The sequence below is a fragment of the Ornithorhynchus anatinus genome, chromosome 4, assembly GCF_004115215.2.
Source record: "Ornithorhynchus anatinus isolate Pmale09 chromosome 4, mOrnAna1.pri.v4, whole genome shotgun sequence".
Lineage (NCBI taxonomy): Eukaryota > Metazoa > Chordata > Mammalia > Monotremata > Ornithorhynchidae > Ornithorhynchus > Ornithorhynchus anatinus.
In genome coordinates, this window is record NC_041731.1 from 91,839,827 (window position 1) to 91,860,365 (window position 20,539).

At 49.7% G+C, this 20,539-nt stretch overlaps 1 protein-coding gene across 4 annotated transcripts in view; it reads right to left on the reverse strand.

The window, feature by feature from the left end:
• PTBP2 (polypyrimidine tract binding protein 2) overlaps positions 1 to 20,539 on the reverse strand; it is a 96,342-nt gene that overhangs the window by 65,206 nt on the left and 10,597 nt on the right. For all 4 annotated transcript variants that reach the window (XM_029063640.2, XM_029063638.2, XM_029063637.2 and 1 more), the window contains exon 3: positions 579 to 654. In XM_029063640.2, coding sequence (XP_028919473.1) covers positions 579 to 654 — 76 coding nt within the window. The remainder of the gene's footprint in view (positions 1 to 578; positions 655 to 20,539) is intronic.

Consider the following 20,539-nt stretch of genomic DNA (forward strand, 5'->3'; position numbering starts at 1 on the left):
GTCGAATCCCTGGTGACCTGTTAAGAGCAGGATAACATCGGTCAAACCATCATTTTTTCATATTCCTATTTCATTTCGGTATCCCTTAAAGAAAGATTTTTGGCAAAATACCTCTATAACTGTTAGGAGAAAACAAATCACTCATCAGTAACTGAAGTTCTTCGAAGACTTCGCTTCCCGTTAGGTGGCCCAAAGAAACAATTATGGCGTAAACCCATCTTTAGAGACTGCTAAATTTATTTTAAAAAGCTAATTAACTGCTCGTTTACTAAATCATTCTCGTCTGAAAAGACCTATGCATCTATCGAAACCCGAGTTCCATTATGATTAAACCCATCGGTCGTTTAAAATAAATTACCCAAGGTAAGGACACCTAATAAAATGGGATCCTGTTAAGATTTCAATAGGTGCAGAGAGTTGCAGGTTAATGCATAAGAGAGGCTGCTCTTAAATTAGTCATCGGGTCAACAATATTCATTGCCGGACAGCAGCGTAGAACCGTGTTCTCGCGAACAATATAAAGAAGAGCAAACAGCTGTAAAAGTGGTAAATCTCGCCAGTAAAATGGAATCACTTACCAGTAACTACCATGCTGCTCATGTTAGAGTTTGGGCTACTGAGCACAGTGCCTGAAAGAAGTTCGTCAGATCCTCTCTATAAAAAGACCAAAAAAAAAAAAAAGGGAAAGAAAAGAGAGAAAACATATTTGACTCGAGCAATATTCAAATTAAAAATACCGTTAAAGCGGCCCTATTTCTAACAGATACGACTCTAGACTTATTCAAACAGTTCTTTTCGATCAAAGAAGAAAATGCTACGACGCTGAAAATATTTACAACTTTAACCCAGGCATGGCATGAGAAACAAACGAAAAGAGTTCAAAATTCACTTGTCTGTCAAAACCCAATTTGGCTTTGTCTCTTCTCTCCCTGTCTAGGCCAAACTGTAATTCCAAGAGAAGAGGACAGGAAAGAGCAGCGGAGAGAGGCGAGAGAGGCTTGGTTTCCTCTGACCACGAGGCTACTCTACGGACGTTTATGAAGCTGCTGTTCTTCTCACATATGAAAGAGAGAAGGCATGGGACTGCAGTCCCGTCTCTCTTCTTAGACAATCAACCAGTAGCCGTTTTAGGGGATGTTTAGAAACACCAGACCACCGCCCTCCTCACCATGGAGATAGGGAGAAAGAGTCAGGATAGCTATGGAGCTCAATCTCTGGCCAGAGAACCACTAAGGTCACCTAACGTGGTGGGCAGGCCCAGCAGGAATCTCGAAAGTTGAGTTACAACAAGATGCAGCTTGACATAATGGAAAGAGCTCGCATCGGGGTTCTAATCCCGGCCATGCCATCCGCTTGCTGTGTGACCTTGGGCAAGTAACAACTTCTCTGTGCCTCAATTATAAAATGGGGATACCTGTTCCCCCTTCTACTTTGCTAATAACGATAACAACTGCGGTATTTGTTACGTGCTTACTATGCGCCAGGCACTGTTCCAAGAGCTGGGGGGGGGGGGGGGGGGCCGCACAAGTTACATCAGGCTGGACACCGTGCAAGCCCCGAACGGGGCTCGCAGTCTTAATCCCCATTTTACAGACGAGGTCACGAACACAGAGAGATCAGATGACTTTCCCAAGGGCACCAGGCAGACAAGTGGCAGAGCCGGGACCAGAATGAATCCAGGAACTTCTGGCTCCCACTAGGACGTGCTGCTTCTCTGTGAGACCCACGTGAGTCAACGTCCCACCTAACAGATCTACCCAGGATTTAGAACGATGTTTGACACCCAGTAAGTGCCAATAATAAATTATTATTATCACAGGCACAATAATAATGATAATAGACCTCAACGCCTAACGAGGCATCTACGCTGGCCATGGCTCCGGGCGGGATTTTTTTTACGCAAACTTCTTGTCCGTGTTCTGCACCGTGCCGTCCTCCCTCTGACCTACTCACTGGTCGCACCCACTTGGCCCAAGTAAGACCACAAGAGGTAGGAACCGGGAGCCGTGCAAACCACCGGCACGAGAATCAATTCCTCCGCGCAGGTTCTCGGTACCAAAGTCTCCATGACTGGGACGGCCCTGGTCCGTCACCTGTGGTGCGCGATTCGTGAGGCAGTGAGGAGGCTGGGGATGAGGCTGATGTCAAAAGGACACCGAGTCTGAGGGCGTACGAACCGAGAGAGTGCGGCTTAGGGAGTGAATGTGGATGGTACAAAAAATGAGCGGGTTTCGCTAATAGAGAACCGAGTGCAAATGCGTGGCTGAAGATCGGGGGGGCGGGGGGGGCGGGAGGGCGGAGAGGTGCGGAGAAGTCTTGCCTGCGCTTTATGATGATGATGGTATGTATTTGCTAAAGTGCTTACTTATGTGCCAAGCACTGTTCTAAGCAGAGTATAGCAGAACTAGTGAAACTGCCCAGTTTCCCTTGGGGTTAGTGAAATGATATTAATAATGATAATAATGATCATATTTGTTAAGCGCTATGTGCCAAGCACCGTTCTGAGCACTGGCATAGAACCAAGGTGAACAGGTTGTCCCACGTGTGGCTCCCGGTCTCAACCCCCATTTTGACCGATGAGGTCCAGAGAAGTGAAGTGATTTGCCCAAAGTCACTCGGCTGACAAGCGGCGGAGCCGGGATCAGAACCCGCGACCTCTGACTCCCGAGCCCGGGCTCTTGCCACTGAGCCACGCTGCTTCGAGTGCACAAGTGAACCGGCCTGTGTGGCTGAAGGGATGCAGGGGCGACAGGCTGCTCTTCTCATTATCTCCGCCACTCGGCAGCCGTGTGACTCCGGGCAAGTCGCTTCGCTTCTCTGGGCCTCAGTTACCTCAGCTGTAAAATGGGGATGAAGACCGCGAGCCCCACGTGGGACAACGCTTAGAACGGTGCAAGGCACATAGTAAGCGCTTAACAAATATGATAATTATTATAATTATTAGTATCATATCACTAACCCCAAGGGAAACAGGGCAATTTCACCAGTACTGCTATACTCTGGTTAGTACGCTTAATTATTCAAGCCCGTCACTGGTCAGGGATTGTCTCTGTCTGTTGGCGAACCGCGCATTCCAAGCGCTTAGTACAGTGCTCTGGCACATAGTGAGCGCTCAATAAATGCTACTGAATGAACGAACGAATGATTTCCATGAAAACCATGCTAAACGAAACAGCGTTAAACTAAGTCGAGTTCCCCACAGAGACTAAGGTAAAGCTATTCTCTGTGTTCCCGAAATCTCAAAGCGTGTAACTGTATCACAATTACTGAAGTAAATATATCACAACAAAGACAGGTACAAATATCTCACAAGAAATCACAATGAAGACGATGATCAAATATAAGTATGTACCAATGATAATAGAAGTCTGAATATGTTTTAAAAATATTTACAGTGTCATTTCTCACTTATTCAACAAAAAGGCAACTTGGACTAACTGACGAGCAGTTATCTGTGCTAGACAGATCTGCTGTTATACAATGCTGAACTGAAACGGGGCCTAATCCCTCATCAGTGAGTCCTTGGATGGCACAGTTGGTTCCCCAGAGATGGGAACCCCTCTTCTCGTGCGAAGTCTGTAGATACGTGAACAAGTACGGCTAGCTCTAGTTTCGCCCAGGTGACGCAAACGATCGATTACGGATGAATGGCAGAGCCAAATTCGTGTATTTTTACCGGATCAGGGAGGCTTCCACGGTAGAGGGTCCAGCTTTTACTTCACTGGGAATGAAATGGAGTCGTCCGTCATTTCCCACCCTTTTCCTCCGTAACCCTGTCCCTCTGCATCACTGCTTTAACGAGTCCTCCCCAGTTTCTCCGCGGCTCCCGTACGCCTGCACTCCCAAAACCCGTGCCGTAAGAGAGGCTGGCCTTTCGACTGACTTTTTAACCCCGGCTTTATATCCTGAAAACCCACTCCTCACAGGGCTGAAACGGGCTGTAAATTTAGGAACGGAAGTGCCGTGTCTCTCCCGACTCGAAACGTAATTGCCCGAACACAGGCCAGTCAAAACGCCGCCAGGACGGAGGACGAGGGGACGGGGAAGGTGCTTTAGCCGAAGTACGTTGTACGGCGCCACATCCGAGTGAGAGAGCGCTGTGATGCCAGCATTGAAATGCAGCAGCACCATCACAAATGACAACACTACAGTGCAGAGTGGCTGCATATAATTACTCTAAGCTTAGTCCCACATAAAGGCAACTCTGCCAATTCGAAGAGATTCCCACTGAGAAAAGGACCCAGGCTGCAAATCATTACAGTTGATGGGGAAAAGGTGACTAGTTCTCCTATCAACAGAAGGTCATTCAAGAGGAAGACCGCGGGATGGGTTGTGTGTAAAATCTGGCTTTCTAGAGTTTAATCCCGTGAAAGGCAAGGGAACCACGAAACAAGAATGGGTGCACCTGAACGAAGTGCATTCGAAGAAGAACGGTCGTTCGACTGAGGTTAAATACCGTCACAAATTATGACGATTCAAGTAGAAAAGGCAGTTTTACTCTCACCGAATTACCAGTACACCGTAAGGGAAGGCCAAGCGACTGTGCTTTCCGACCGTTTTGGCGGTTGGACCACATTCATCTGAAGTGGTGCGCTAAGGGGACAAGACCTCTGTGTACAGGATAACTCATGGCAAGTCAAAACAGCAAGAAAAAATAAATGAGCCCGCATAAAAGCTTTCAAAACGGTAAAATGAAGGTACGAATGCTTAAGCGAAAATTAACAACTTTAACATTTTACCGCAAGGCCGGGAGACGGAGCCGTCGGGAGGCTAATATCGCAGCGTTCACGGGAAATCTTTAACTCCCCGTGGCTTATCAGTTAAGACTAATTGATCTAGATGATGCTGCAAGAGCAAACATGATTGAAGAAATAAATGGCATATAATCAAGTCCTTAGAAAAGTGCTCTGCACATGGTAAGTTCTCAACAAATATGACTGATGGATTGAGAAGCACCTCATACACTCCTACGTTTTAGAGTAAAATTGGAGAAATTGGAGTAAAAAGTGGAGAAACAAAAAGGGTCTCCTGAAATCACCTCTTCTTCCTTGTTCAAACCTGAAGACGACCCATAATCGATCATGACGGCCCACCAGCCCACATCTCTGGTCACCACAACGACGAGTCTCCGACTGCCGGTTCACCCTGGGCAGGAAATGTGTCTATCCACCTGGGAGCCAGAGGATCTGGGTTCTAATCCCGGCGCTGACACTCGTCTGCTGTGCGGCCTTGGGCGAGTCGCTTCACTTCTCTGGGCCTCAGTCACCTCTCCTGTAAAACGGGAACTAAGACGGTGAGCCCCAAGTGGGACGGGGATTGTATCCCATCCGATTTGCTTGTACCCACCCCGGCGCTTAATACGGCGCCTGGCACGTAGTAAGTGCTTAACAAATACGACGGTTATGATTATTTAGTTATCGTGTATCCGTAGTTTGCATTTAAGCAGCACAGTTCTTATCATCATTACACGTTACAGCGTACCCTACCAAGTGCTGAACACGGCACTCTGCACACTGTAAGCGCTCGGTAAATATGATCGGCCGACCGCCTCCCGGCATCCCCCCACGGTGAATTTTAGGTGTCGAACTGCCTCTACACTCTACTTCTTTGTTTGCCTCTGCTCAACTTTGGGGGGGAAAAGGAAGAAGAGAAAAAGCCACAGAGTATTAGCTCTCCTAAAGAGTCCATAAAGGCTTCAATCGAGATTTTTGCTTATTTCCCGTATTTTAAAAGATCCGGATAAAAAAGCCCGCCCTGATGAACGACGACGACGACAAAAAAGACCGATCCTAAACCTCTCGGGATGAAATTACTTTCCCATTCTTAATCCAGCTGTTAAATGACGAGCATCCTGTGGATCCCCCCGTCTGTGGCTCAGATAAAAGCTCGATCTTCTCCGTGGAGAGGGCCCAACGAACGTCCTCATCTACCCGGCCTCGGACGAGAGAAAAGGCTCTCCCAGTTCAACGGCCAGAAGCAGGGAGGAAACGAAGGGCAGTCAACAAGCAGATCAATCAAAGACGGTACGCACCGTCAAACTGACGGGAGAGGCCGGGCTATTTTTGTTTGGGGAGACTAAACCAAGATCTGTTGATCCCGCGCTATATAAGTTCAGGTGAATTACAGGGAGCATGTTTATACACAAATTAACACATGAGTTCTAAGATTATGATTAATTAGTTTAATTGGTTTAAGTCCAGGGAGTAACTTATTTAACATACCCGGCACTGGTCCTATTTAGCGCTCTTTAAATATTAATACCCTATCCATATTTATGCTTGCTCCTCTCGGTTTAACTCTTGTTTGCTTAGTTAATTGTGAACACAGTAGGCCGCGCTCGGCATATTCATTAATGGCTTACGACGGCAAGTCACTCGGCGCTCGTTATGACATCGGTAGGTAGGTGGGGGAACAGACGAACGCCGTTTCGTTCGGTCCTATGCAAAAACCCCGCTTGGCTCCGCCTGCCGGGGCTGTGGCATCGGCGAGAAAGGGGGGGGGGGAATCAATAAATAAATCAGCGGTATTTATTGAGCGCTTACTACGTGCCAAGCATTGTAGTCAGCGCTTCGGAGAATCCAATATAACAGATTGTCGAGTTCAGATGAGTTGATGAGTTCGGAGTCTAGAGAGAACGAGGGATCGGGTTCCCCAGGGTTACGCCCAAGCTGACAAACTGAAATGGGGTGTAGACACATACGTGTCGTCTGGCGCGGCTCAAAGACTCCCTGCCCGCCTTTTATAATACGTATTAACCGAAGCTAGTTTTGTTTTACAATGCTTCTAGATGTCTCCCAGAGTTAATGAGAGATGCAAACGTTATCATCAATCATTGTTATTTCGTTGGTATTCGTTAAGCGCCATGTGCCCAGCACTGTTCTAAGCGCTGGGGTAGATGAGGTAACTGAGGCACCGAGAAGCGAAGTGACTTGCCCAAAGTCACCCAGCTGACAGGTGGCGGAGCCGGGAACAGAACCCACGACCTCTGACTCCTAAACCCGTGCTCTTTCCACCGAGCCACGCTGCTTCCCAGCCATGAATAAATGAACGAATCAATCATCATCGCTCAATCGGACATCGATGAATGAATGTCGGAACAAAAGTACTGAAATTACGACATCTAAGACGTGCCTAGGTTGCCATTCCGACGCTCGGATTTTAAAACTGTGTTGTTTCTGAAGCTCAAACCGGACGGGAAAATCTGTTTTGATCTTCACGCTGTGCTCGTGACAAAAGCCTACCTGTTCAGAGTCCGACTTCGTTTAAAAGCATGTGAATATTCCACGAGACAAGGTAAACGAATACATGACCAAGCCTCAGTTTTCTGGGAATGGACTTATCTGGTAACGGCGACGATATCTGTAATTCATTCATTCATTCATTCAACGGTATTTATTCAGCGCTTACTACGGGCAGAGCACTGTACTAAGCGCTTGGGACGTACAAATCGGTAACAGATCGAGACAGTCCCCGCCCTCTGACGGGCTCGCAGTCTAATCGGGGGAGACGGACAGACGAGAACAGCAGCAATAAATACGATCGAGGGGATGATCACTCTTCAAAATCAGTGCCAATTAAATACGTAAAACCTGCAGGAACTGAGTAGTCTGGGGAAAGCGGTAACGGCAACTGGAGCGTTCCACCTCTAGATCGCTGGGCACAATCAAAAATCGACATCGGCTGCATCTCGGAGTCATTACCATGTGGGCAGCTATCCAGCAGTTTCCGTCAACGGAAACCAGCGTGGTCTAGCAACAAGGATATAGGATTGGGAGTCAAGAATGAGGAGTCAGTGGATCGTCTGTCGGGTCGGTGTGATCTCGCACAAGCCGCTTAACTAGGCTGTCTTCATCTGTTTGAATCCGAAGCGTGGATGAACCACCGATCCCACAGCGACGGTGCGCGGAGAAACCAAAGGGGACTGCCAAACACGTCGAATCCTCTTCAAACGCTTACTCGTACTCAGATTCGTGAGATGCGTCCCGGGGGCCACGGCCTGACAGTCACCAGCGGGATAACTATCATTTAAAAGGCCACGGGGCCTGAAATCTTAAATTTCAAGCGGTACCGGGACAGGGCATCGGCACAGAGAGCCACTCACTTGGCTTCTTTTCTGTTGTTGCTATTGTTTTCCTCTTCTGGGGAACGTCTGCTGGTAGCGAATCAAGTATGCCGGCCACGGGCACGTTTTTTAAAGAGCGTTACACATTTTAAGGGCAATTTTCAGAATATCTTTACGGTGAATAGGCAGTAATAATAATAATAATAATGTCGGTATTTGTTAAGCGCTTACTATGTGCAGAGCACTGTTCTAAGCGCTGGGGTGGACACGGGGGAATCAGGTTGTCCCACGTGGGGCTCACGGTCTCAATCCCCATTTTACAGATGAGGTCACTGAGGCACAGAGAAGTTAAGCAGGCGCCCGGTACAGCGCTCAGTACCACCCATCGATTAACGTTCATTAAGCATAAAGGAGAATAAAATGCAGCGATTCTCCCACTACCGCACTCTTCTTCGAGCACTCTCAAGTGACGGTGCTACCGAACTTTAATGCCGGCACATCTATAATCCTCTCAGGCCCGACAAAACTGCAAAAGGGAGCCTGGTGTAAATATCTCCTTCTTAACCTCTGAAGGATTTTGACTCACCCCAACGGAGCGATCATCCATAGCTAAATTGAAAGGGGTGCTAATGACGGTCTCTGAAGTACAGAAAACTCCAGATCCCTAACCCGTTTAGGGACACAGTTTATTCACGGCTCGGGTGAGTTCTTTGGAACTTGAGAACGCCTGAATCCGTTCGCGCCTTGTTTCTTCTAACACCCTCTTTCCACGGAATCCATTGAGAATGGCGGCTGAGGTTTTCACCCCAAACCGAAACGGAACTACTCACGCGGTGATTTCATCTTTCCCTGCCGTCCAGGAGACACTTGGGAAGCTGGCAAGGCCTCCAGGGTCATCGGCATCGACGACCGAAGGGGTCGCACCGGCAGACAGGAAGACGGCGAAGATACTGCTGTACGTACCGTATCACCACGGTACCCACCGTAAACATTGAAAGTTGAGGAAAATACGGTGAAAATGCGGTCAATACGCCGTATGGACTGTCACGCATCCTGGAAGTCGACAGGTCCCGGTACCTGCTCGACTTCCTACCTTCTACTTTTTCCGTATGAAGAAAAAGCGCTCGGGACGGAACAGCGCGACTTCTTGAGCGCTACAGCACGGCTGACGTCCGGCATATCCGACGGCGATCGAAAGTTGAAGTGACGCTGCCTAACGATCTGTCTTGCGCTAAAATCTCTCCCTTTACCGCCCACGGCGGTGTCCTCTGACGTGTGGGAAATTCAAAACCGTCTACCGTTTCTGCCATAAAAACCGTCCGTGTCACTTCGGCCCGTCCTCTCCGGGTGTGACGGAGGACGTTCCCTCGACGTGTCAAGAATGTCTGATAGAGCTGGGGTTTCCTTTCCCCGTATCTCCCCTCCTTTCGAACCATCCGACCGCTCCGCGTCGGAAGTCACTTTGGCAACTACGACGCGAGGACACAGTCTTAATCAAGATCTTCCCAGTGCTTCGCCTCCGACACGGTCCGGGGCCCAGGCAAGATTAAAACCTGACGCTTCCATGTGATTCCGAGATCGAGACCCTGGAAGGGCGTCATCGATGGGCTTTCCGGAGGAACCCTCCTCTACTCTAGCATTTCACATCTGGGTTCACGCCCTGCTCCGCAGGAAGAATCAATGAGGTCGCGCTGGTAGGCGGGAAGATGGTGAGAACACCGCTGTCACTTCGCTCTGCCGCTCAGCCCCAGAACGGAACTAACAACACAATAGCTCGGCTGTCATCAGGCAAGTCAACGTCTCTAAAATGTCCCTCCCTGAGGGCTCCAAAAATGAAACCAAATCCAAGCTTTTGTCTTTCTCTGAAGCATGGCGACCGGTAAATGCGTAACAACTCGAACTCTGGAATGACTGCATCTCCCAATCAGAGATTAATGTTCACAGCCTAGCGGAAAGGGCGCGGCCTCTGAATCAGGGCTCCCGGGGTCTAAACCCAGCTCCGCTGCTGCCCTCGGTTTCCTCATCTGTAAAATGGGCACTTCTCTGGCCTCAGTTACCTCATCTGTAAAACGGGGATTAAGACCGTGAGCTTCGCGCGGGGCAACCCGATTACCCTGCATCTCCCCCAGCGCTTACCTGCAGGACGATCTCCGTCCCAGAGGGTTCACAGTTTAAGAAGGCGGAACGGGTACTTCCACACCCATTTTACAGATGAGGAAACCGAGGAGCAGAGGTTAGCGTCTTGCCCGAGGCCACGGCAGGCAGATGGAGGAACCGGGATTACAAGGAGCACGGCGTGGTGGAAAGAGCGCAGGCCCGGTAGTCACAGGACGTGGGTTCTAATCCCGGCTCGGCCACCTGTCTGCTGTGTGATTTTGGACAAGTCGCTTAACCTCTCTGCGCCTCAATTACCTCGTCTACAAAATGGGGACGAAGACTGTGAGCCCCGAGCGGGACAACCCGATTACCCTGCATCTACTCCGGTGCTTAGATTAGTGCTCGACGCGTAGTAAGCGCTTGCCAAATGCTATAATTATTATTACTAGAGGCCAGGTCCCAGGACTGCGCTCCTTCTTCTAGGCCAGGCGCTGCCCAAGGCTACTCATTCTCCTCCTCGTCAGACAGAAACTTCTGAGAGCAGTTAAGTCACTCAGTCGGGAGTCTCCCTCCTACTCAACTGGAAGCAGCGTGGCTCAGTGGAAAGAGCCCGGGTTTGGGAGTCCGAGGTCATGGGTTCAAATCCCGACTCTGCCACCTGTCAGCTGTGTGACTGTGGGCAAGTCACTTCACGTCTCGGGCCTCAGTTACGTCATCTGTAAAATGGGGATTACGACTGGGAGCCTCACGTGGGGCGACCCGATTCCCCCGGATCTCCCCCGGCGCTTAGAACAGTGCTCTGCACGTAGTAATCGCTTAACAAATACCCACATTATTATTACTCATCTACTCTCTTCTACTCTCTGCATTCCACTTTTCATGCCGCAGTCCCCCGAAGCCAATTCATTCCCCTCTACCTCATTCTCATCTCTCTCGCTCTCCCTCTCCCTTCACGTCCCGCAGATCACTGCTCTCTCCATTTTTCTGCTTTTCTGCTTTTTATTTTATGCTTTTATGCTCTCTCTTCATGCTTTTCTGAAATCGCATCCCCTCCAGGAGGCCTTCCTTAATTAACCTCTCATCTTTACACCCTGTTCTCCCCCAAACTGCCACTTGAGCCCTTCTAAGTCACCGGAAGCTCACTCTGGGCAGGGACCGTGTCTGTGTATTGTTATATCGTACTCTCCCAAGCGTTTAGTACAGTGCTTTGCACACAGTGAGTGCTCGGTAGATATGACTGAATGGATGAATACACACAGTTGGAGCCCTAGGTCGTGTGTGTGTGTGTGTGTGTCTTTGTGTGTCCAAATTCAACGATAAGCCAGCTTTGATCTGCCCCCATATTCTTTTGAAACAGGAATCCAGGCGTGGCCACGGAAGAGAACGTTGACATTTTTAGTAGCCTGCCATTTTTTATTCGGTCGGACGAGTGGGCCACGTCCTTATTCGCCATCCCCTGAGCATTCGCCCTTTCTACTAGGCTAACAGTTTAACCTGTTACACTCGATATTTTCTATAATGCCTTTCCCGTTAAATCCTTAAGTCACCGCTCTTCTTTTTCCATCCCCCCAAAGAAAACTCCCTCTGAATTCTGAGCAAGGAATCATCTGAAATTAGAAAGCAGTTCCTTCTAGAGCCAGACGGAAGTGAATTAGTGAAATTATCTTCATCTGGGTAACAGATAGGTCTGAAATCTGCATTTAAAAGGTCTTACTGCATTTCATTCACGTGGATGAAAACAAGAGTAAAATCGATCTCACGCTTCCCAGCCGATTGGTAAAAGGGATCAGGAATGTCTTGAAATTCCAAAAGAGCTACAGGCACTGCCGGGGAATATAAGAGGATGTAAGTGGAAAGAGAAATAGGGGAAAGAGCTGCATATTATTCCATTATCCTTCGATCTGCACTCACTCTCAGGGAGCGGCAGTTCGGAGGGCTTTAGCTGCCGTCTCTACGTAGATCGGATCCTAACTTGTATCCGCAGTCTTCGCTTCTTACCCGCTTTCCCGATCTCCAGCCTTCGGAACGTCCTTCACCCGACTGACCCACCGTATGTCCAACTTAACTCTCGTCGAAACCAAACTCACTTTCCTTCTCTAACTTTTTTCTCTCCCCAGCTTTCTCACCACAGTCCAACAACCGAGATGTCACGCTCAACTCCTCTTAGTGCCCATAAGCCCTCCGGTCCTTCCTCGATACCTGAAGGAGCCTCTCTTCCGGAAGGACCCGGGTTCCGATCACGGCTCCGCCGCCTGTCGGCGGCGTGACCCCGGACAGGTCACCTAACTTCTCCGTGCCTCGGTTATCTCACCTGAAAATGGGGATTAAGACCGTGAGCCCCAAGTAGGACGGGGAACGTGTCCAACCCGATCGGCTCGTATCTACCCCAGTGCTTAATTACCGTGCCTGGCGCGTAACGACCGCTTGACTAGTATCATTAAAAAACGAACCAAAAAAAACCCCCAGAGGGGTCCAGAAGGGAGCACGGGTAAGAGAGGAGATTCTGGAAGGCCAAGTCCTTCGGGTTGTAAGCTCAACGCGGGCAGGGAATGTGTCTGCCAACTCTGTGCGTGGCTCAGTGGAAAGAGCCTGGGCTTGGGAGTCAGAGGTCATGGGTTCGACTCCCAGCTCTGCCACTTGTCAGCTGTGTGACTGTGGGCAAGTCACTGAACTTCTCTGCGCCTCAGTGACCTCATCTGTAAAATGGGGATGAACTGGGAGCCTCACGTGGGACGACCTGATCACCCCGTATCTACCCCAGCGCTCTGCACATAATACGCGCTCAACGAATACCAACATCATCATCATCATTATTACTCTACACACAGCAACCGCTCAATAAAAACGATCGACCGATGAGAAGGTGACAAGTGGCCGTTTGGGGGGTTCGTGGTCGTTGGCGACGCCAACCGGACCCGCTCGGACAGCGCTTCACGCAGCACAAGGGCTAGGCCGCCTCTCGCCGCAGCAATCGTTCGTTCCGTCGTTTTTATTTAGCGCACGCTGTGCGCACGGCACTGTACTGAGCCGTCGGGAGAAGGCTCCGGTAAACAGTCGCACTCCCCGCCCGCCGCGAGCTTACAGTCCAGAGTGGGGGAGACAGACACGAATTCAGATAAAATTACCGCTATGTGTAAGGGTGCCGTGGGGCTGGGAGGTAATAATGATAATGATGGTATTTGTTAAGCGCTTACTCTGTGCCAAGCGCTGTTCTAAGCCCCGAGGGGGATACGACGTAATCAGGCTGTCCCACGCGGGGCTCAGTCTTACTCCCCGTTTTGCAGACGAGGGAACTGAGGCACAGAGAAGTGAAGGGAGGTGCCCGCGGCCCCACGGCAGACAGGTGGGGGAGTGAGGTTCTCTTACTACCAGGCCTGTGCCCTTTCCACTAGGCCGCAAAAGCAGCGTGGCTCAGTGGAAGGAGCACGGGCTTTGGAGTCAGGGCTCATGAGTTCGAATCCCGGCTCTGCCACTTGGCGGCTGGGTGACTGTGGGCGAGTCGCTTCACTTCTCTGGGCCTCGGTTCCCTCATCTGTAAAATGGGGATTAAGACCGTGAGCCCCACGTGGGACAACCTGATTCCCCTACGTCTGCCCCAGCGCTCAGAACAGTTGCTCGGCACATAGCGAGCGCTTAACAAATACCAACATTATTATTAGTATTCTCTATTTAAATCCCCCGGCGCCCATCTTCTTCCCAAATGAGTCGTGTTTCACTTCGCTCGCTGCTCTTGCTCTCCGCTCTTACAACCTCCACCCTGGTAGTTCTCATTCCACCCGGCTAAACTAGCAGCGTGGCTCGGTGGTAAGAGCCCGGGCTTGGGAGTCAGGGGTCACGGGTTCGAATCCCGGCCCCGCCACTGGCCCGCTGTGTGACCGTGGGCGAGTCACTTCGCTTCTCGGTGCCTCACTTCCCTCATCTGGAAAACGGGGACCGAGACTGTGAGCCTCACGCGGGACAACCCGATTACCCTGTATCTCCCCCGGCGCTTAGAACGGTGCTCTGCGCATAGTAAGCGCTTAACAAATACCAACATTATAATTATAATTATTACTTACACACAGTTGCATGGCGCATTTTTCTTTTTAAGTGACCATGCAAGATATCACACACCTTTCCAAAAATGCCCAATGGCTGCCCATGTCACCTAGCACAAAACACAAAAAATCCTCACTACTGACTATTGGCTTCAAGGTCAGTGGTAAAGGAGATGAGTAATCTCCCTCTCATCTCTGCCTTCTCCTCCCACTAAACTTCAACTCGCACTCTTTATTCCTCCCGAGCAAACCTACGGTCCGTACCTTCCTGCCCAGCCTGGAAGGATCACCCTCCTCGGGTTCATCAAACCATATCCTCCCTCTTTCAAACCCTTTCCAAAGAGCCGCCTCTTCCGAGAGGGATCTCCCGTTGTGGACAGGGAGTGGGCTTTTTATTGCTACATTGTACCCTCCCAGGTGCTTAGTACGCAGTAAGTGCTCAACAGATACGACTGACTGATTGATTGACCCCCACCTTTCCAGGTTATGACGTATTTATCTTCTATTTACAATCGATTGTAAATAAATTACAATTACCGTCGATTACAAATGACAATCAATTGTGTTTAATGTGCAGAGCACTGCACTGAACGCTTGGAAGTATAATAAAACTTAGTGCATGCGGGGGTTGGGGAGGCAGGGGGAAGACTCAGGAAAAGACTAGTAGAACCATTCATTCATTCAGTCACATTTACTGAGCGCTTACTACGCGCAGAGCACTGCACTAAGCACTGGGAAGGTACAATTCGGCAACAGATAGAGACGATCCCTGCCCGACGGCGGGCTCACGGTCTAAACGGGCTCCTCAAGCCTACGGGAGAGGCAGCCTGTTGTATCCACAGGCACGGGAGTCGGAAAGTCACGGCTTCTAATCTCGCCTCCGCCATCTGTCTGCCGCCTGACCTTGAGAGAGTCACTTCACCTCTCTGCGCCTCAGTTCCCTCATCTGTAAAACGGGGATTAAGGCTGTGAGCCCCATGTGGGACAGGGACAGTGTCCAACCCGATTATCTTCTGGGGTAAGCGCTTGATATCATCATTTTTCTGAGTATCCCTGGGTCAGGTCTCTCCAGTTGGGCCCCCAGCCCCTGCCTTCCGCCAGAGTGACTCCCTCTGCGCTGTGCCCTACCCTACTACGAAGCGTTCCAGCTTTTTCACCCCCTTCTTCGCAGTATCTGCACAATCCACCAGGGCCTCCCTCCCCCAACTGGCACCGTGCCGGTCCAAACGCTCGTCCTAGCCCAACTTAACTACCGCATCGGCCTCCTCGCGGGCCGCCTCGCTCCCTGCCCAGCCCACGCTTCACTCCGCGACCCGGACCGCTCTTCCGAAACGCCGCTCGTCGCACGTCTCCCCATCCCTCAGAAACCTCCGATGGTCGTCCGTTCCTCTCTGCTTCCTATATATTATTACTCTATTCATTTTGTTCGTGAGGTGTCCATCTCCTTGATTCTATTTATCTTGACGATGTTGTCTTGTTTTCGTTTTGCTCCGTTCTGCTCTGCCGTCTGTCTCCCCCGTTTAGACCGTGAGCCCGTCGACGGGAAGGGATTGTCTCTCTCTGGTGCCGAACTGTACATTTTCCAAGCTTTTGGTAGAGTGCTCCGCACATAGTAAGCGCTCAATAAATACTACTGAATGAAGAGAGGACCGACTCCTAACCGTGGCTTTCCCAGCTCTCTCCCCCCCTACCTGGCCTCACTCCTTGCCCGTCGGAGCCCAGCTCACACTTGGCTCCTCTCCAGCTATCGAGAGTTCTCGCCACACCTCGTTCCTCATCAACTTCTCATCTCCCACCCGTCTTCCCACCGCCTCTTCGGCACTCCACGAGGTACTAGATCCTCACTCTCCCCCACCCACTTATGAACATATTTTTAGGCTCCGTCGCTTCCCCCTTACCTGTAATTTCTTTTAGTCTCCGCCGCCCCTGCTAGACCGTAAACTCTTCGATGGCGGGGATAGAGTCTATTTCCTCTATTTTACCCACCCAAAGACTTACCACACGGCTGGGCACAGAGTAAACACAGATAAGATCGAATGGTTTTCCATTCGCATAAAATCAGATAGAACAGGGGCCTGGGAGTCAGAAGGACCCGGGTTCTAATTCCGGCTCCGAGATTCGTCCGCCGTCTATGACCTCGGGTAGGTCGCTTAACCTCTCCGGGCCTCGGTTACCTCTTCTGTAAAATCGGGATCTGACCCAGCACTTAGTACGGGGCCTTTCGCATAGTAAGCGCTCAACAAATCCCATTTTTTAAAAAACCATAATAGTCATACTCATTCCTGAGGTTCCACAAAATCACAAGAATGCTCTGACCCTCCAAAATTGCAAATGGCTACGCGTGCAAGGTCTTCAGACCTAGAAGAACCTAAAAGCCACCAAAGTCTAGGAAACTCCAATTCATACAGCCTTCCTTCGTCTAAATACGTACCTAAAATAGAGTGTGACTCACTCCCCTGTGTTGAGGGGAGAAAAGGAAGGATAAGGCTTGGGCTAAACTGAGCCGGCTCTACCAGGCCAGGTTTCCACAAGGAAGGAAAACCGCTTCCAAAGTTAAAGGCAGCGAGGAGCAGAAAAGGATCGCACGGATGCCGATGCTCTGACGCGGCATCAACTCTGGAAGGGAATAAAGTTACCAGAGCATTCGTAATAAGGTTGGAACCCTCCGACTACGGTTTATAATTCTAGAAACTCGTGATTTTTGTTCCCTAACGCGCCTTTACGACGACTTTTTAAATGGATTATAATAAGCCAAAGGACTGATGACAGCTATTACATACTAAAACAGTGAAGAGGGAATAGAGGCAGATATGCTTTTTGGAAACTTAATAGGTGGAATGGCAGAGGCCCCTTCTCCAGCCTGCCACGAGCTTCTAGCCTCGGGGCGGCCTCGGTTCCTGCTGCCCCCGGGGTGGCCTCAGGGAGTGGAAAACCAGAGAAATGCCAAAAGACTACATTCATTCATTCGTATTTATTGAGCGTTTACTACGTGCAGAGCGCTGTACTATTCACTTGGGAAACTACAATACAATAAACGGTGACATCCCTGCCCACGGTGAGGTCACAGTCTAGAGGCGGGGAGGCAGACTAGATGAAGTAGCGTACAGTTGCGCTTCTACGCTCCCAAATGCTTAGTACAGGGTTCTGCGCACAGTAAGCGCTCGATACAGTCGACTAGAAAAAGATCAGTGACGAGAAATACGATTTACGAAAGCGAAAATCACATCTCACAATCCGCTAGGGTCGACGATCCATCGATCAGCGATATTTCTCGAGCACTGTACTAAGCGCTTGGGACAGTACGATATGTTAGAATCGGTAAACAAATTCCCTGCGATATGTAGAGAGGATCTAGGAGACCGCCGAAAATAATCACATTTTTAGTATTTTTTTTTTTTTAAAGAGTTACAACTGATGTTCCATAAGAGATATAAAACTGGTTAAAAGCGGGGGAAAAAGAGGATGGGGTATCCTTTCTAGGATGATAACTGCAGTATTTGTTAAACGCTAACTATGACTGTGGAATCTGTGAAACACTTATAATAGCGATTTGGGCATTTATTAAGTGTTCACTCATTCATTCATTCAGTCATTCGTTCGTATTTATCGAGCGCTTACTATGTGCAGAGCACTGTACTAAGCGCTTGGAATGAACAGGTCGGTAACAGATAGAGACAGTCCCTGCCGTCTGACGGGCTCACGGTCTAATCGGGGAGACGGACAGACGAGAACAATGGCAGTAAATAGAGTCGAGGGGAAGAACGTCTCGTAAAAACAAAAACAAAAAACGAAACAAGTGCTTAGTAGGTGTCAAGCTTTATACGAAGCTCTAGGGTAGGTACCACGTAGAGCTAGATTGTAGACTGTAAGCTCCTCGTGGGCAAGGAACGAGTCTACCAACTCTGTCGCACTCTCCCAAGTGCTTAATGGAGTGCTCTGCACACATTTGGCTCTCACTAAATACCACTGAGCTCTGAACGGGTGGAAATAAAAGAAGTGGGCTTACTTAGGCCCCTGTACTTACCCTGTAAGTCTGTCTGTTTTATACTTAGGCCTCGTGTATCTTCATCTTTGTGCTTGGCACATAGTAAGCGCTTAAGAAATACCATCATCATCTTTGTGTTATTCTAAATTGAAACTTCTCGAGGGCAGAGCGCAGGTTCCCTCACCCGGAGTAGGGCTCTGCACGCGTTGAGCCCCGAACGCCACTGAATACCTGTGTAATGTCAGGGCCGGTGTTCTTTCCCTAATTTTGTAACTCAAGAACACTGCTAAGGCCCCATTTCTTAGCTCTAGCTTCTCCTTTCTATCACACTTCCGTTCCCATTCAGTAGACTGGACCACAGACAGTCTCGAAACTCACTACACCTCAAAACACAGAGACTACTCAGTAACCGTCCGATCATCAAAAGCTCTCTCCCTCTTTCGGCTCCGGGATCGACGGTAGGAACTCACTGCGGAGGCTCGCCAAATGTTGGCTCCATCTGCGAAACAAAATTACCGATGCTAGATGGTCTTCAGCTTTCTTTCTTGCGGCTTTGTTTCCATTTGTTTGCTATCTTGAAACCTCTGACTTCGGCGACTGTCTGACTGACTGCTGTTTGCTCTTTATACATTGGATCGGTGGGCCACCCAATTCTCAACCTTGATTTTCCTCATCAGTGACCGCACATCTGTATAGGTGTGAGCCACCTCCACCTCGCCGCAGCTCCGTCACACCTGCGACCTTGTTATCACCTGGTTCCTGGGCTTTTCTTTTCTGGAACTATCCCAACTGTAACCCGGAGGGTGAGAGGACAGCACAGGGCTCTTTATTTTCCTTCCCCGGACTGCTTTTAAATACGTTGACCTCAACGATAGACACGGTGGATAAGGGGGAGCAAAACTCACCGGGCCTCCCTCTCTCTCCCCGCTCCCCGCCACCGAGAGCGGGCTAGAAATACAACAAAGGTGGCTATGAGATGCTCGTTCTAGCCTGCGCTCCTTCGTGAGGACCCATAAATTATTCAGCTGGCCCCCACCGAGAAATTCCGTCTCTCTCAGACTTTCAGTTCCCTGTTTTTCTCTAACAGACCACCAGTATAAAGAAGTGCACCTAAGTATGAAAAACATTTACCAAATGCCTACGAGCATCCGACGGTACGCTAGAGATCATGCTAGATCAGACCTGTTGAGGAGATTTCAGTTTCTGCCTTTCGTGAGCTTCCAAAATAAAAAAACACAATAACTCCCTAAACAAATACACTACAGACGACGACGGTCCCAACAAGCAGACTCGTACATTCATTAGTGAGAAGTGAAAAAGCAGTACTGATTAGAAAATACTAACTGTACTTAAAAAACAGCAGTGGGAGACAGAGGAGCATTAAGACACCATACAGACAAAAACAAAGCATTCCCAGACAAAAAGGCAAAGAACAAGCCAGTAATTTAATTTAGCTGATAAATTACATTAACATACGGGCAGACAAAAGAACCAAATAATAACGACGACGATACTGGTTAAGCGCCGACAGCCAAGCACTGTTCGACACGCCAGGGTAGATACTAGATAATCTGACTGGACACCGCCCCTCTCCCACGTGGGTTCAGTCTAAGAAGAGGGTGTAGGATTTAATCCCCATTTTACGGAGAGGAAACCGAGGCCCAGAAGTTAAGTGGCTCGCCCAAAGTCATACAGCAAGCAACCGGCGGAGCTGGAATCGGAACCCAAGTCGCCTGACTCTCCGGCCTCGGGTCACCCTGCTCCTTATTCAACAGATACATAAATAAGTGAAGAATTCAGACCGATTTAGAGAAAAAATACAGAGTAGATTTTGGGAGGCGGCGTGGTCGAGTGGAAACGGCCTACGACCGGGTGGGAGGAGACTCAGGTTCCGGTCCCCATTCCACCACTCGCCTGTTGGATGACCCTGGGCGGGCCACTTAGCCGTCCTCGGCCTCGGTTCCCTCATCTGTAAAATGGGAATAACCTCCGCTCCCGCTCCCTCTTGCACTGTGAGCCCCCAACGGATCACGGACTGTATCCGATGTGAACATCTCGTACCTCCCCCGGGGCGTGACACGGTAGATGGCACGGAGTAAGTACTTCATAAGCCATCATTATCAACCCTAAGAGGCAGTGAGTGAAAAAAACAGAACCTGTCTGGCGAAGGACCGTGGTTCCTCCCTTTCAAGGACTGGGGGAATCCTTCCCGGAGGAAGGGGGATTTCAGGGGCTATCTGCACACTGGAAAGGAGAAAGTCTGGTGAGCCGGAATTTGGTGGGACTTCTAAGACTGGAGCGCAGCTGAAGAAAAGGGTCGGGTACAGGACAGATGATATAAGACCGTTCTCTACACTC